Below are 15,087 nucleotides of genomic sequence, written 5' to 3' on the forward strand. Positions count from 1 at the left end.
GACGGGCAGAACAGTTTGTTCCAGCCCTCTCCGCCATATACAGTCTCGGGGTGGAAAACTGGCTGACGGATTACCTCAGTCAGCAGGCGTTGGACCAAAGGGAGTGGTCCTATTATCCGGAGGTGTTTCATCAGTTGTGACTCCGAGGTAGATCTGTTGGCGTCTTGGCTCAACATAAATATGTAGAGGTTTGTGACTCGGTCACGGGATCCTCTGGAAGACACCACAGACGCGCTGGTGGCCCCGTGGGGTCAGTATCGTCTGATTTACGCCTTCCTTCCTATCAACCTTCTGCCAAGACTTATGCAGGATTGAGGCAGAAGGGATTCCGGTCATCTTAGTGGCTCCGGACTGGCCTCTCCATGCTTGGTACGCTGATCTGGTGCTGCTGGTTGCCAACGTTCCTTGGAAGCTTCCTCTCAGGGAGGATCTGCTGTCCCAAGGACCAATCTTCCATCTTGCTTTACAGTCGCTGGGTTTGACGGCTTAGCTGTTGGAATGTCAGGTGCTGGTGGATAGAGGTTTATCTGAGTCAGTGATTCCAACGCTGTTAAAAGCTAGGAAATCTACTTCTAGGAAGATCTACCACTGTACGTGGAAGATATACATTGCGTGGCATGGGTCTATTGGGCTTCATCCTCATTTCTTCTCAGTGGCTAGGATTTTGACCTTCCTTCAACGGGGGGGTTGAACAGAAATTGGCCTTGAGTGACCCTTGGCGGCTCATTCCCTGGTGTGTTCCTTTCTTCAGGGTGTCTGACATTTGAATCCTTCAGTGCGGTCTCCATTGCCGCCTTGGAACTTCAATTTGGTGCTTTCGGTCCTCCAGAAGCCTCCTTTTGAGAATCTTCAAGAGATTCCCTTGCTTACGCTTTCTCAGAAGGTGGCATTTTTGGTGGATATCACATCACCTTACTTGATAATTCACAGAGATAAAGTGGTTCTTCACCCCTGTCCATCGTTCTCCCAAAGGTTGTCTCCGATTTTTATTTGAATTAAGACATTGTGTTTTCAGATGGATCAGACAAACGATGATTCAGGCCTATTCCATCAAGGGTCACTTTCCTCCTTTCCCTGTTAAGGCGCACTCTTCTCGGGCACTCAGTGCCTCATGCACACTTTCAGAAAGTTCTCCAAAAGTGGATGTGTTGGCATTTGCGGATGCTTCTTTTGGCCATCAGGTTTTGCAGACCGCTGTTTAGAGGATTTGATCCTCTTTGAGGTTGTATTGTTTTTTTCAGGTCGTCTCCAGTTGTTTTGGTTGAGCTCCTGTTGCCTGGTTGGCTATTGTTAAGCCTTGGAAATTTTTTTGCTGTTCCCACCCCTCATGTTTAGCACTGCTTTGGGACGTCCTAAAGGGTATGAAGATCAGGAGCTGTGTCCATCAATGAACAAAAGAGAAAATGGGATTTTTGACTTACCGTAAAATCCATTTCTCTGATGTTCATTGACGGACACAGCACCCACCCCTCTGTGGAGGTGTAATTCTTCTGACACTGCTTATAACAAAACTGAGTCCCTTTAGCAGGGAGAGGGAGTATACCCCTTGGGACTGTCCATAGGCGTAGCCAGATTCTTTTTCTGCCTAGTGTCCTACTCCTGTAGGGGGCAGTATAACCTAATGGTTATGAAGATCAGGAGCTGTGTCTGTCAATGAACATCGGAGAAATGGATTGTACGATTTTATGATAAGTCAAAAATCCAATACCCCCCCCCACACACACACACAAATAGAGCTTTCTATTGGTCACCTGCATTTTTTATTTTTTGTGCTATAAACAAAAAAAAGGCTGACAAATTTGAAATAAAACCTAACATTTTTTACTTTCTGCTATAAAACACATCCAATAAAAAAATGTAAAAAAAAAAAAAGATTTCTTCATAAATTTAGGCCAATATGTGTTCTGCTACGTTTTTGGTAAGAAAAAAAAATCCTAATAGTGTATATTGATTAGTTTACGCTAATGTTATAGATTCTACAAATTATGGCATATATTTATGTAATTTTTTTTTATACCAGTAATGGCGACGATCAGTGTCAATAGCGCGACTATGATATTGCGGCAGACATTCGTACACTGACACTTTGTGGGAACCGGTGACACTAATACAGTGATCAGTGCTAAGCATATGCACTGCTACTGTACTAATGACACTGGCTGGGAAGGGGTTAAAGATCTATGGTGATCAAAGGGTTAACTGTGTGCCTAGCCAGTGTTTTTGTGTACTTTATGCGCTGCTTTTACTAAGGGAGGAGATGAATTTTCGCTCCTGCTTTGCAGGAACACAAGATCCTTCCCTTTCCCCCCTGTCATGCTGGAGATCTGTCTTGTTTACATAGGCAGATCACGTTATGAGTCTCTGCCCAACGATCAGTGGGTGCCGGCAGACATAGCGTGCCCCGGCAGTTGCAGATCAGCTTCTGCAGTGAATAATGACAACAGAAGCAGCCCGTGCGACGGAAGTGCAGGATCACGCATATACATGTGATCTGGTGCAGCGCTACTGCTCTGTAGCAGTAAAACTGCTATAGAGCGGTCAGCAAGTGGTTAAACAGTTGCTATTGACTCTGTGAGAGTTTAGTGCTGTCACTTCATCTTTAAGGCTCCGTTCACATCTCGCTATTTGGGATAGCGCCACATTGTTTAATGGCACCCTAAATGCGATGCGATTCTGCCGTGATCATCATGCAATCATCACAAAAGGGTGGGTTTTAAAAACGCGATACGCTCGTCACCCAAAATAGAGCACAAGCTTCTTTTCGGAGGACAAGCACACATAGGGCTGCCATGTGTGAGAGACACAAAATTGTGTACAAATCACTTAACCAAAATTGCGAGCAGGAACGCTTGTTCCCACTACGCAAATTGTGAATGTGGCAATTTTTCTTTTTCAATTTAGATAGACAAAGGGAGGGTTATATTCCCAGCCAGCCTTTTCACTTCATGTCCAAAAGCCCCTAGCCAAAACTGAAAGTGAGAGCCACCAATGTCACCAGAACTAGTGTTCCCCTTTATTACAGTTCTGATCTCAACCTAACATTTGGGATTTTCTTTTACTTTCACTTGCGGTGATGTTGGATGGTAATCTGAACAAATAGAGAAGGTAAAGCCCCGTACACACGTACCGATTGTTGGCCGTAAATTTTCGGCCGACAACCGTTCGGCCGATTGTAGGCTTGTTAGTATGATGCTTCCCGACAGCAGACAGCGCATTTGCGGCCGAACAAAATCTGTCGTGCAGACTTTAAAATTTTTGTTGGCCGTCACCAGAACGGCTGATTGTTCGCCAGTCAGTACAGATTTCGGCCGACAGACAGCAGATTAGCAAGACTGGGCATGCTCAGAAAAGAAAAAAGACAAGGAAAGTTAACCATCACATGACATCACTTCTGCAGTCGGCTGTTGTTGGCTGACAAAATTCGTGTGCAGTCTTTTGCAGTTTTCAGCAGACACGACAGCCCTGGACAAAAGACGGCCGATCGTTCGGCCGACGATCAGTACGTGTGTACGGGGCTTAAGTCTTCCTTACAGGTGCACAAACTGCATAAAAAATTAAAAGATGTTCTAATCCCTCTCCACTCTATCCTCAAAAAAAATAAAAAAAATTGTGTTTAGCTACACTTTAATGCCCACCTATTTTTTTGAGACTGCTTTAAATTAAAAAAAGAAATCTCTCTCCTTTTTACTCTCTTTTTCCTTTTTTTTTTTTTTTTCTTCCATTTTATTTTTTGTTTCCTTTCATATTAATTGCATAATTTTTCAACACAGCAGATTTTAGTGCGGTGGTATTTGTACTTTTTAAAACCGAACAGTTAAAAGTTGGCAACCAACTTTTTAAAGTGGAACTGCAGGAAAAAAACCTTTTTTTTTTTTCTGCCTTTTTTTTTTTTTTTTTTTTACCTAAGTTTGTTACTTGTAATGATGGCTTTCTCAACCCTGGATGGCTGCTGTGTAAAGGTACAACTATCAGTTTATTTCATGCCATATAATACTTCACTTTGGCTGAGAGGTGCGGCTCTCATACAGTGAAGAGATTCCGTTTTTTTGTTTTTTTTTTACCAGCCCTTCCTCTCCCTTTCACTGAATTCAGGGCAGCCTGTGAATGGACAAGTGGAGCGAAGGGGCAAGTAAACACAATCGCCCCTTGTCCGTTCACAGAATGTCTGGTTTTCTGTAAATAGAGTAATTCAAGTTGTTTTGTGATTGGAGAAAGGTAGAGGGAAAGGATCCCTTTGCTGTACAAGAGCTGCAGCGCTAAGAGTAGTATCTGGCATAAATTGAACCAGTATTATGACCTTGCACAATAGCCATTCGGACCTAGGAGAACCATCATGGGAGATAAATTATTTGTATAAAGCAAAGGTTGAAATTTTTTTTTTCCTGGAGTAAAGCTGGCTGTACATTATACAATTTGCTTGTTCAATTTAGATTTACTGTCAACTATGTAGTGCAAGGGCCTGCCTGATTGCATACAAATTGAAAGTGTTTAGGTTGGACCTCATATTGTATGGTTTAGGTAAATCTAAAGGAAAATTGTATAATGTCCTATTACGCTTTTAATTTCTTTCACGTTATGTCAGTGTATGAACATTTTAACTGTCTACTTTTTTTGGCGCTTTTCCACTGCATGGAACCGTACCGGTTCGGCACGCTTTTGTGCTTTTCCACTGCTGGTACCGCATGGTATAGGGTCGGAACGGTTCGGTACGGTACGGTATAGGTTTGCTTTTCCACTGCATGGAACCGAACGGTACGGTACGGTACGGCTCTGAAAAAACAGTACCTACTCGATTGTGGTTCCAACAGGTACCAAACTGGTACCATATCCCACAATCCTTTGCATGCAGTCACTACTAGCCACTGATTGGTCAGAGTATTCCACCCACCCCGTTGTTATCCCACCCACTTAACTTAGTACTACTTTAGTGGAAAAGCAAACCTATACCGTACCGTACCGAACCGTTCTGACACTATACCATGCGGTACCAGCAGTGGAAAAGCAAACCGGGCCAAGCAGGGCCGAGTAGAGCCGAGCCGGTACGAGCCGGTACTTGCAGTGGAAAAGTGCCATTTGAAGCCATCACTGGTACTTGCCATTCATTGTTTGCTTCCTGAATTGTGCTCATTTGATCAGATGAGGTACTACTATTATTATGCTAGCATTGGGCTGTGTTTACAATAGGGAATGCACCACGTTATTCATGACAAGGTAGTTTAATCTTTTTTTTTGTCACAGTCTGCTTTATAATAATTAGACCACGTTGTCATAATTATAGGCCCTGTGCGCATATGGGCCATCTTTTTTTTTTGCCAGTGACGGGTTATCTTAGGGTAATTACTGAGTGAAGTGAAGTTCCAGTTTTGTCTATAATAAAATCTCTTCTAGATGAACTTTGTATATCAAGAATTTTAGCAAAATTATAGCATATATTCCTTAGGACCTTTTTACAGATTTGAGAAAATTGCAAATCTTAAAAGCATTCTGTCTCAAAAACGTATTAAGTGGATAGTCTGTCTTTATTATAACCTCATCTGATGTTTCAGTGTTAAAATTATAAGCTTCAGCCTCTGCATATCTTTAGAGCCCATGCACACTAGGCAGAAGAAAAAATGCCAGAAATTCTGGCAGAAAAAAAAAAAAGCAGCAGAAAAACACCCCCATGGAGCATATTGCAGAAGCCTTATCCTTACGCTTATAAGCATCTTTGCCAAAACACTAGAAAAATTTACACCTAAATGATTGACTGGCCTAAATGCCGCGTTTAGATGTGTCAAGCACGTTTTCTCTACCCAAAAGCTCTTCTCAAAAATGCACTTTTTTTTTTTTTTTAGTCTATAAATGCTGTAATGTGCATGGACAAATAGGGGTTGATTTACTAAAGGCAAATAGACTATGCACTTTGCGGGTGCAGTTGCTTCAGAGCTTGGCAAATGAGGTAAATCTTCACTTTACGAAGAATTCCCAATCGCATGCAAGGAAAATAAACAACTGCATTTTTGCTTGCAAGTGATTGGAGGATGGTAGTCAGCAGAGCTTCCCCTTGTTTACTGAGCTCTCTAGCAACTGCACTTGCAAAATGCACAGTCTAATGCCTCGTACACACGCAACGATTGTTGGCCGTGAATTTTCGGCCAACGTCCGATCGGCCGATTGTTGGCTTGTTAGTATGATGCTTCTGACAACCGACTGCGACTTTTCGGCCAAACAAAATCTGGTGTGCAGGCTATAAAATTTTTGTTGGCCGTCAACAGAACGGCCGATTGTTCGTCAGTCAGTACAGATTTCGGCAGACAAAAATCAGATGAGCAAGACTGGGCATGCTCAGAGAAGAAAAAACACACGGAAAGTCAACCATCACATGACATCACTTCTGCAGTTGGTTGTTGTTGGCCGAAAAAATTCGTGTGCAGTCTAGAGCACATTTCAACCAACACAACAACACTGGACAAAAGACGGCCGATCGGTCGGCAAACAATCGTTGCGCGTGTACGAGGCTTAACACAGAGTTGCTTCTACAGGCTGAAAGACAAAACGCCAAACGCCTGTATAAGTGTATAAGCAGTATTTTTTTATACCCAGTGTGCATGAGGCCTAAAGCCTCGTACACACGCAACGATTATCGGCCGAACGATCGTCCGACTTTTGTCCAGAGTGGTGTTTTGTTGGTTGGAATGTGCCTAGACTGCACACAAATTTTCTCGGCCAACAAAATTCTACTTCAGAAGTGATGTCATGTGCTGGTTTACTTTCTTTGTGTTCTTTCTTCTCTGAGCATGCCCAGTCTTGCTCATCAGATTTTTCCCTGTCGAAATCTGTACTGATTGCACGAAAATCGGCCGTTGTGTTGACGGCCAACAAAAATTTTATAGTCTGCACACCAGATTTTTTTCGGCCGAAAAGTCGGAGTTGGTTGTCGGAAGCATCATACTAACAAGCCGAAAATCAGCAGATCAGACGTTGGCCGAAAATTCCCTGCCAATTTTCGACGCGTGTGTACGAGGCTTTAGCCTGCAAAACGTGTCTCACCAACAATAAAACTCTTATTGCAGGGAATGGTATTTATCTTGACTTTAAGCTCTGTGCAGACTACACGTGAGCATCTCTTATGATGCCGAGTGCCTGTTATGTTGTTAAGCAGTGAACAAACCAGGCCTAGTTACAAGAAAATTACAGTTTGATTTTTTTTGGGCACAGCAAATTAAAGTAGAAAAGGAATTTTTATGACACTACAATACAGAATGCCTTAGTGGGAATATATATGATATATGAAATTACTGCTTTCCTTTAATTCCATGTTTTTTTTTGTTTTCTTTGACAGATTTCATTGAAAATGCTTATACAACCTCTCTTATTAAACGGGACTTTAAGATCACAGACGTGAATGAACATAACTTGCAGAGAAACCATATCACTGTGTCGAAAAAACGGAACTGGTTGACACAAAGCACTCACAGATACGAATATAAAGCCATTTGTCAGACCTCCATTTCTTACCAAATTGGGAATAAAGAACCGGAGCTCCTTTTATCCAGGACAGACCGAGATATTCCTGTTAAAGCACAAGAGACCGAAACCCTCCCCGCCACTCCTGCTAGCCCTTTAGCTTTGCCCGCCACTGACCTCACCGAAGAGAACGATGCCGATGATGAAGGAGAAATTTGGTACAACCCCATCCCCGAAGATGATGATCCTTATACCTGTCCCAATTCAGCATCCTCTAACATGGTTTCTGATCCAGGACAGGAGGTGCTCGAGGCACCGGGGAAAGCTGGAGGGGTTCTAAACACAGGGGACCCTTCACACATGTCTCCTTCCACTGAGAGCAACGCCGGAGATTCCTCACATTCCACAGACCATGGCGTGCAGCTGTGCAAGCAGAGGGTTGTGTGCAAGACTGCTGAAGACACCACAGTCAGTCGGTCACCTGAGCATGGTAAGCAGAATTTGTTCTCCAATATTTCTATTTATGTGGTTATTTGGTGCACTTTTTTTTACACACACACATACAGTACTTTCCACGATTCTGATAGAAACTCAACTCTGCACAGTCCCACCATGCTGTTATGTAAGATTTTTTTGTGCCTCAATTAAGTATGTACCCAGCATCCAGGTTTTTGGGGACTTAAACACTTTCCCAGCTTTAGACATAAGGTCCCATTCATGCTTGCCCGCCTTGATGCATATTGTTAACATGCATCATGAATGTCATTGCAGCACCCCAACATGGATAAGGTGCCGTACTGCAAGTGTGGATCCAGCCTAAAGTATTTACACGTTAGAGTAATAAATGAAGAACACCTGCTCTTTGTTTGAATTGGAAGGCTGCCATGTCACTGCTAGGTGAGGGATCAGTAGAGTAGGGATGCAGCGGTACCTTTGCTGTGAACTAGAGCTGCACGATTCTGGATAAAATGAGAGTCACAATTTTTTTGCTTCGAATAAAGATCACGTGTCTCTCATGATTCTCGGGATTAACATTGGATGTGTTGGAGCTGGAGAGAGTCCAGAGAAGGGCAACTAAACTGATTAGGGGATTGGAGGACCTTAACTATGAAGAGCGGCTGCAATCGCTCGATTTATTCTCCCTGGAGAAGAGACGTCTGAGGGAGGACATGATAGCAATTTATAAATATCTTAATGGGCATCTCAGCTTAGAAAAAAAGCTGTTCATTCAAAGGGATTGCATGAGGACTCGAGGACATACAATGCGAATAGAGGATAAGCGTTTTAACCTCAGGCAACGAGGAGGGTTCTTTACTGTTAGGGCTACAAGATTGTGGAATTGTCTACCACAAGAGGTGGTTTCTGCGGGTAGTATGGTGGCTTTCAAAAGACTCTTGATTTCACAGGACCAATAAAATAACCCTCCAGTGATCACCATTGTAGACTTATGAATGCTGGAACTTAGTTGTCGCACACGCTGCCCTCTCCCATCCCCCACAATGATATGGAGCTCAGCCTGTACAAAGTTGCATGCCCCGTTTCTTCAAGTGACCATCACCCAGCCATACACCTGTGTGAAAAGACTCTGATAGAAGCAGCCATTCCTAAACCCTAGAGAAAAAAGGCTTAATCTTTAAGAGGTTAGACTGCCCTCACTTAGGCCCCTTTCACACTTATGCAAGGCGATTTTACCGCGATTTTGCGGCGCGATTTTGACGCGACTTTGCCGCGATTTTGATGCGATTTTGAAAGCTATGGCTATGGCTCAAAACGCAATCAAATGGTGGCAAAGTAGTGCGGGAACTCCTTTGAAGTCGGTGCAACTTCAAAACGCACTAATATGAATGGGGCTCATTGAAAATAATGGAAAACGACTTGTCATGCGATTTTGCGGTCCAAAATTGCGGTGACAAGTCGCACTAGTGTGAAAGGGGCCTTACAGACAGAAGTTCATTCCTTTGATCTAAAATAACAAAATGATACATTGTAAAACATTGTGTTTATAGTTATCTATTAGACCCGGTTCACACTAGCGCGACTTGTTAGGCGACTTGGTCGCCTGACAAGTCGCGGTGGGTCGCCTGCCATTGATTAGCACAGGACCCGTTCTAATAGGAGCGACACAAGTCGCTCCGACTTAGAAAAAGGGTCCTGTACTACTTTGGGGCGACCTGGAGGCGACCTGCATTGATTTCAATGATATGAAGCCAGTGCATGTCGCGCCGAGGTCACCCCAGCAAGTAGCGTCGCCCCTGTGTGAACGGGGTCTCAGCCTTAACAATGTTGATAGACATTTGCTGGAGGCTCATTTTTTTTTTTTTGACAGCTGTGAATGAGCAGAGAACAGCTCTGTATGAATCCAGGAAATGCCGTTTTAGTGCCGGTTCACACATGCGATGCGGAAACCCTGTGAATTCACTGCAGGTTCCCGAATCGCACTTAACTTGCAGGCAGTTCACACTACCATATGTGAATCGCTGGGGATGTCAATACAAAGTGAACGACACCCCCAGATCAGTTCACATATCGTAGTGCGATAGTTCAGACATAAATCAGATTGCATAGGTGTGAACACCCATGCGATCCGATTCTGGTGCGGACCAAAAAAGATTCCTGTGTGACTTTGGTCAAAATGTGATGCAAATTCAGCCATACCATCTGCATGGCTGAATTCGCAACACGCAGACGTCGTATGTGATTTGCAGAGCAGTGCACTGAAAAACACATGCAATGTCCTGACATCGCATATCTGTGAACCGGCACTGAAGATCGTGAGGGGGGGTGAATTGAGATCGCAATTTTTTAATGATTATTCGTGCAGCTCTGCTGTGAACTTTGTGAATGAATTGCCTCACAGTTGCTGCAGCTACAGACATTGTGTGAGCTTGCTTTAACTTTATTGATTCTTAAAGTGGAATTCCTTGCTCTTTTCCAGCCTAAAACTGCTCCAAACTCCCTTTTAACTCCTATTTAAAGTACCCTGTAGAAGTTTGGTCACATGATATCTCCAGTGGGGGCTTCAGGGCAGAGGAGAGAGTGCCCCCAACAGAGTGCCTAGGCAGTGACATCCCCTGTAGGCCTACTATGGGGCATCCGTAGTCATCTGTCCCTCCTCTCCCCTAAAGCCAGCCACTAGGAGCCAATCATGTGACCGGACCAAAGTGCTCTGGGAATAACTAAATATAAGCATTTTCTTTCTACAGGGTAGTTAGCATGGGAGTCAAAAGGGAGGTGGGAACAGTTTTTTAGTTAGAGCAGGGTTTCTCAACCAGGGTTCAGTTGAACCCTGAGGTTCCTCCTGAGGTTGCTAGGGGTTCCTTGAGCAATAGGCAATTTCTGCCTCTCGAATAAGGGTCCTTTCACACGGGCTTTCCGACTCCGTTTTGCTCAGCTGGGATCGAGCTGTCAGATCCCTGCTCTCCTCTATGGGAGATTAGATGAAAACGGATCGCCAGGTCCATTTTCATCCGATCCGATCCTCCAGACGGATAGAAAATAGGGTTTCCATCTGTCTGGATTTTACAGACCACATTGGATTGGATAGCAGCGGGGGTCAGCGGCGATGTCACCACTGACATCCGCTGCCCCATAGATGTACATGGAGCATCCGATCAGGGCCGCCTGAAAAACTGACAGGTGGACCTGAATGGAAAGCCCGTGTGAAAGGGGCCTTAGTTTTCAATGACACCATAGCTATCTGTAAGGGGGTAATTCTTCCCAATGATGACAAGAATAAGGAGCATTCTTCACACTGACTGTCACACTAATGTGTCATGAGTTGTAGATTTTTAATTTTTAGCAGGGGTGCCCCGGGACCAGAAATTTATTTCAAGGGTTCCTCCGTGTTGAAAAGGTTTAGAAAGGCTGAGTTAGTGCCTTGAAGTCTGCTTTAAGATTGTGTAAATTGTTAAATGATCATTCACTTTATAGTTAGTGTTCTGGTGGTCTTGGCTCATTGAAGTATGTAGTTCCCCTGTCCAGTGGTGTAGTGTGTGCTTTGTGTTGATTAGGGCCTCTTCCACACGGTCCGGTTGCTGCCACTGCTGGATTCCTGTGGCAAAAAATTAGTGGATTCTTGCTGCATGAATGACTGCATTATGGGATCAGCAGTGGCCACTCAGCCCATTTAATCTTATAGTGGTCTGACTATTATTCACATGTAGCCACACACAGAGCAGATAGCTGCGGTTAGAGACAGATGTCCGAAACTGGATGCAGCTGACTGGGGGGTGCGTTGTGTGGCCCCTGAGACAAGTTGGTTGTTCCACATGTTGCATGTTTGGAATGTAACACTACATTGAACTCTAAAGCCCCGTACGTACACACGTACTGAATGTCGGCCGAACGATTGGCCGTCTTTTGTCCGGTGCTGTCCTGTCGGTTGAAAACTGCTAAAGACTGCACACAAATTTTGTCGGCCAACAACAGCCGACTGCAGAAGTGATGTCATGTGATGGTTAACTTTCCGTGTGTTTTTTCTTCTCTGAGCATGCCCAGTCTTGCTAATCTGCTGTTTATCGGCCGAATTCTGTACTGACTGGCGAACAATTGGCCGTTCTGGTGTTGGCCAGGTCAACAAAAATTTTAAAGCCTGCACACCAGATTCTGTTCAGCCGAAAAGTCGCAGTCGGTTGTCGGAAGCATCATACTAACAAGCCCACAATCGGCCGGTGGCCGAATATTTACGGCCGACAATCGCTTCGTGTGTACAGGCCTTAATGCTTCCAAGGTGGTGCTTCGATTTCTAGATTCAAACATTGCATTGGCTTCTTGATATTTCTGGGGCAGTTCCTTGGTATGGGGAAGCAGCTTTCCTATCACCCAGATGCCCCATTGGGCCATTATCAGTACAGCTGTAATAAAAATCGATCTCCATTACTAAAGCTGGCCATAGATGGATAGAAATTCGAACGAACATTCTTGGGAAAAGAAGGTCCTAAAAAAAAGTTTGACCATTTTTCTTAATCATTAGTAGGGGTCAAATCTACATTCCTCTTCTACCGCAGTGAGGAAACAATTCGAATGAGCAGGATGGAATTTTTTTTTTTTCTTGAATGAACAAATTTCTAACAGTGTATGTGGTTTTCGTTTGGTAAATAAAAAGAAAAAAAATGTATGACCGGCTTTATAGTACTGGGTTCAATTGACTCTAGCATCAGGCTTTTGTTGGATTTTCTAAGCAGTTGCCTAGCTTGCCAAAATACGGTTGTATCTGGTCATACCGAGAATTGGTTCTGGCCACAAACTGGTTTAGAGTTGTAGTTTGTGATGCAGATTGGTGTATTCAGACGAATGTCCCAGGTGTCACAAAGCCTGACCCATCTTGTTTGGTTAAAAAATAACTTTTATTGGATAGTAGTGGTTAAAGAAAAGAAAATCTTGTGATTTTTTTTTTTTTTTTTGGACTTGGCTGCTGTTTTCTTAATGTATAATAATACCTTTGAGCACCAAGCATCCGGACTATGTCAGAAAAAAAGTTTAATTTCAGAAGTATGGTAATTTCTAGGATTTACAATTTTTTTTATTTACAAATTTTTCAGATTATTTTTTCCCGTAATTTGAAAACCTGCCCACACAGCCTTATGTTTACCTAATGCACACTGATTTCTTGTAAATGCTGTTCATCCTGACAGGAGAAAATCAGGGTTATAAACTCACATAAGCTGCATTTTTTTCAAAATAGTCTAGGTGAGATTACCAGAGTTTGGGAGTTCATTTCATTGGTCAGAATTTTTTATTTATTTTGGCCATAGAAATAAATGCTAAATGTGCCTAGAGTTTATGCGCGTTTATGAACGTTTAACAGCGTTTTATGTGGTCAGAATTCCCGCTCCTGATTGCAATTTTAGGGCATACAGAACAACCTATAACTTCTCTGCTGATAAACGTTTAGAAAAATGTCCATGTGTGCATAGACACATAGGATAGCATAGAGGGGAGCTTAAGGGCAGAAAAAAAACTTGCATAAACGTGAGTTTAAAGAGGAATACAAAAGTTAATAGTAAGAAAGCGAGACCAGAACACATTGGCCCCATAAAAGACGACGAAGGGAACCTGGCCACAGAGGACAGAGAGAAGGTGAAAGTGCTACACTAACCCAGCTTGTAATGATAAATGAATTAATACACCTCAGGAAGTACCCCCAAGGTTAACAGAAGATAGACTTAGAACTAAACTAGAGAAACTTAACATAAATAAATCACCGGGACCGGATGGCTTGCACCTGAGGGTTCTTAAAGAACTCTGCCAAGTGATAGCTAGGCCGTTATTCTTGATTTTTACGGATAGTCTACAGACGGGTATGGTGCCAGCTGATTGGAAAAAAAGCCAACGCGTTACCAATATTTAAAAAAGGGCCAAGATATATCCCGGGTAACTATAGGCCGGTCAGCCTAACATCAGTAGTCTGCAAGATTTTGGAGGGGATGTTAAGGGACTATATACAAGACTATAGTAATGTAAACGGTATTATTAGTAGTAATCAGCATGGATTCATGATAAATCGTTCTTGCCAGACCAATCTATTAACCTTCTATGATGAAGTGAGCTGCCACCTAGATAAAGGAAGGCCTGTGGATGTGGTGTATCTGGACTTTGCAAAGGCATTTGACACCGTTCCCCACAAACACTTACTGTACAAACTAAGGTACGTAGGTATGGACCATAGGGCGAGTACCTGGATAGAGAACGGGCTCCAGGGGAGAGTCCAGAGGGTGGTGATAAATGGGGAGTACTCAGATTGGGCGGGTGTGGAAAGTGGGGTCCCCCAGGGTTCTGTCCTGGGACCAATCCGGGTTTAATTTATTCATAATTGATCTAGAGGAGGGGATATCCAGCACAATCTCGGTGTTTGCGGATGATACTAAACTAAGCATGCCAATATCTTCTATGCAGGATGTGGAAACCTTACAAGCGGACCTGAACAAAATAACGGGGTGGGCAACTACATGGCAGATGAGGTTTAATGTTGAAAAATGTAAAGTAATGCACTTGGGTACCAGAAAGCAAGCTACTCACTAGGGGGCAACCTCTGGGTGAATTAAGATGGAAAAGGACCTGGGGGTCCTAGTGGACAACAGGCTTGGGGGCCAGGAAGGGGGGGCCTGAACTTCCGTGCCAGGTACCTGTCAAAACTAGTTGGAGTTCTGCTTTTAATGGCAGCAGTGTATATGAGGCCTCACAGTGTAGTAAAACATTATGGTCAGTGCTTCATCCTGCTTCGTGGATTTGCATACTGATAAAAATTATTAATGAAACACTTGTTTTTGCCCCCATTTTTCATGAGCTAAACTCAAAGATCTATGAAAACCGTGAAGAGAACACCTCTCCAAAGTGCCACACTCCATCGAATGTGAGCATTTGCACACTCAAATCGATTACGATGGCGAACTGCAGTCAGGTCATGCGACAAGCATGCAGAGGAGCTTCCCTGAGACGGTTTCTGACAGTTTGTGCAGAAATTCTTTGGTTATGCAAACCGATTGTTGCAGCAGCTGTCTGGGTGTCTGGTCTCAGACGATCTTGGAGGTGAAGATGCTGGATGTGGAGGTCCTTGGCTGGTGTGATTACACGTGGTCTGCGGTTGTGAGGTTGGTTGGATGTACTGCCAAATTCTCTCAAACGCCTTTGGAGGTGGCTTAT

At 43.6% G+C, this 15,087-nt stretch overlaps 1 protein-coding gene across 1 annotated transcript in view; it reads left to right on the top strand.

Moving 5' to 3' along the window:
• Positions 1 to 15,087, top strand: part of SYDE2 (synapse defective Rho GTPase homolog 2) — a 102,158-nt gene that overhangs the window by 34,454 nt on the left and 52,617 nt on the right. The window contains exon 3 of the mRNA XM_082265816.1: positions 7,322 to 7,936. Coding sequence (XP_082121942.1) covers positions 7,322 to 7,936 — 615 coding nt within the window. The remainder of the gene's footprint in view (positions 1 to 7,321; positions 7,937 to 15,087) is intronic.

The sequence above is a fragment of the Pelophylax lessonae genome, assembly GCF_965119305.1.
Source record: "Pelophylax lessonae genome assembly, chromosome: 8".
Taxonomy (NCBI): Eukaryota; Metazoa; Chordata; class Amphibia; order Anura; family Ranidae; genus Pelophylax; species Pelophylax lessonae.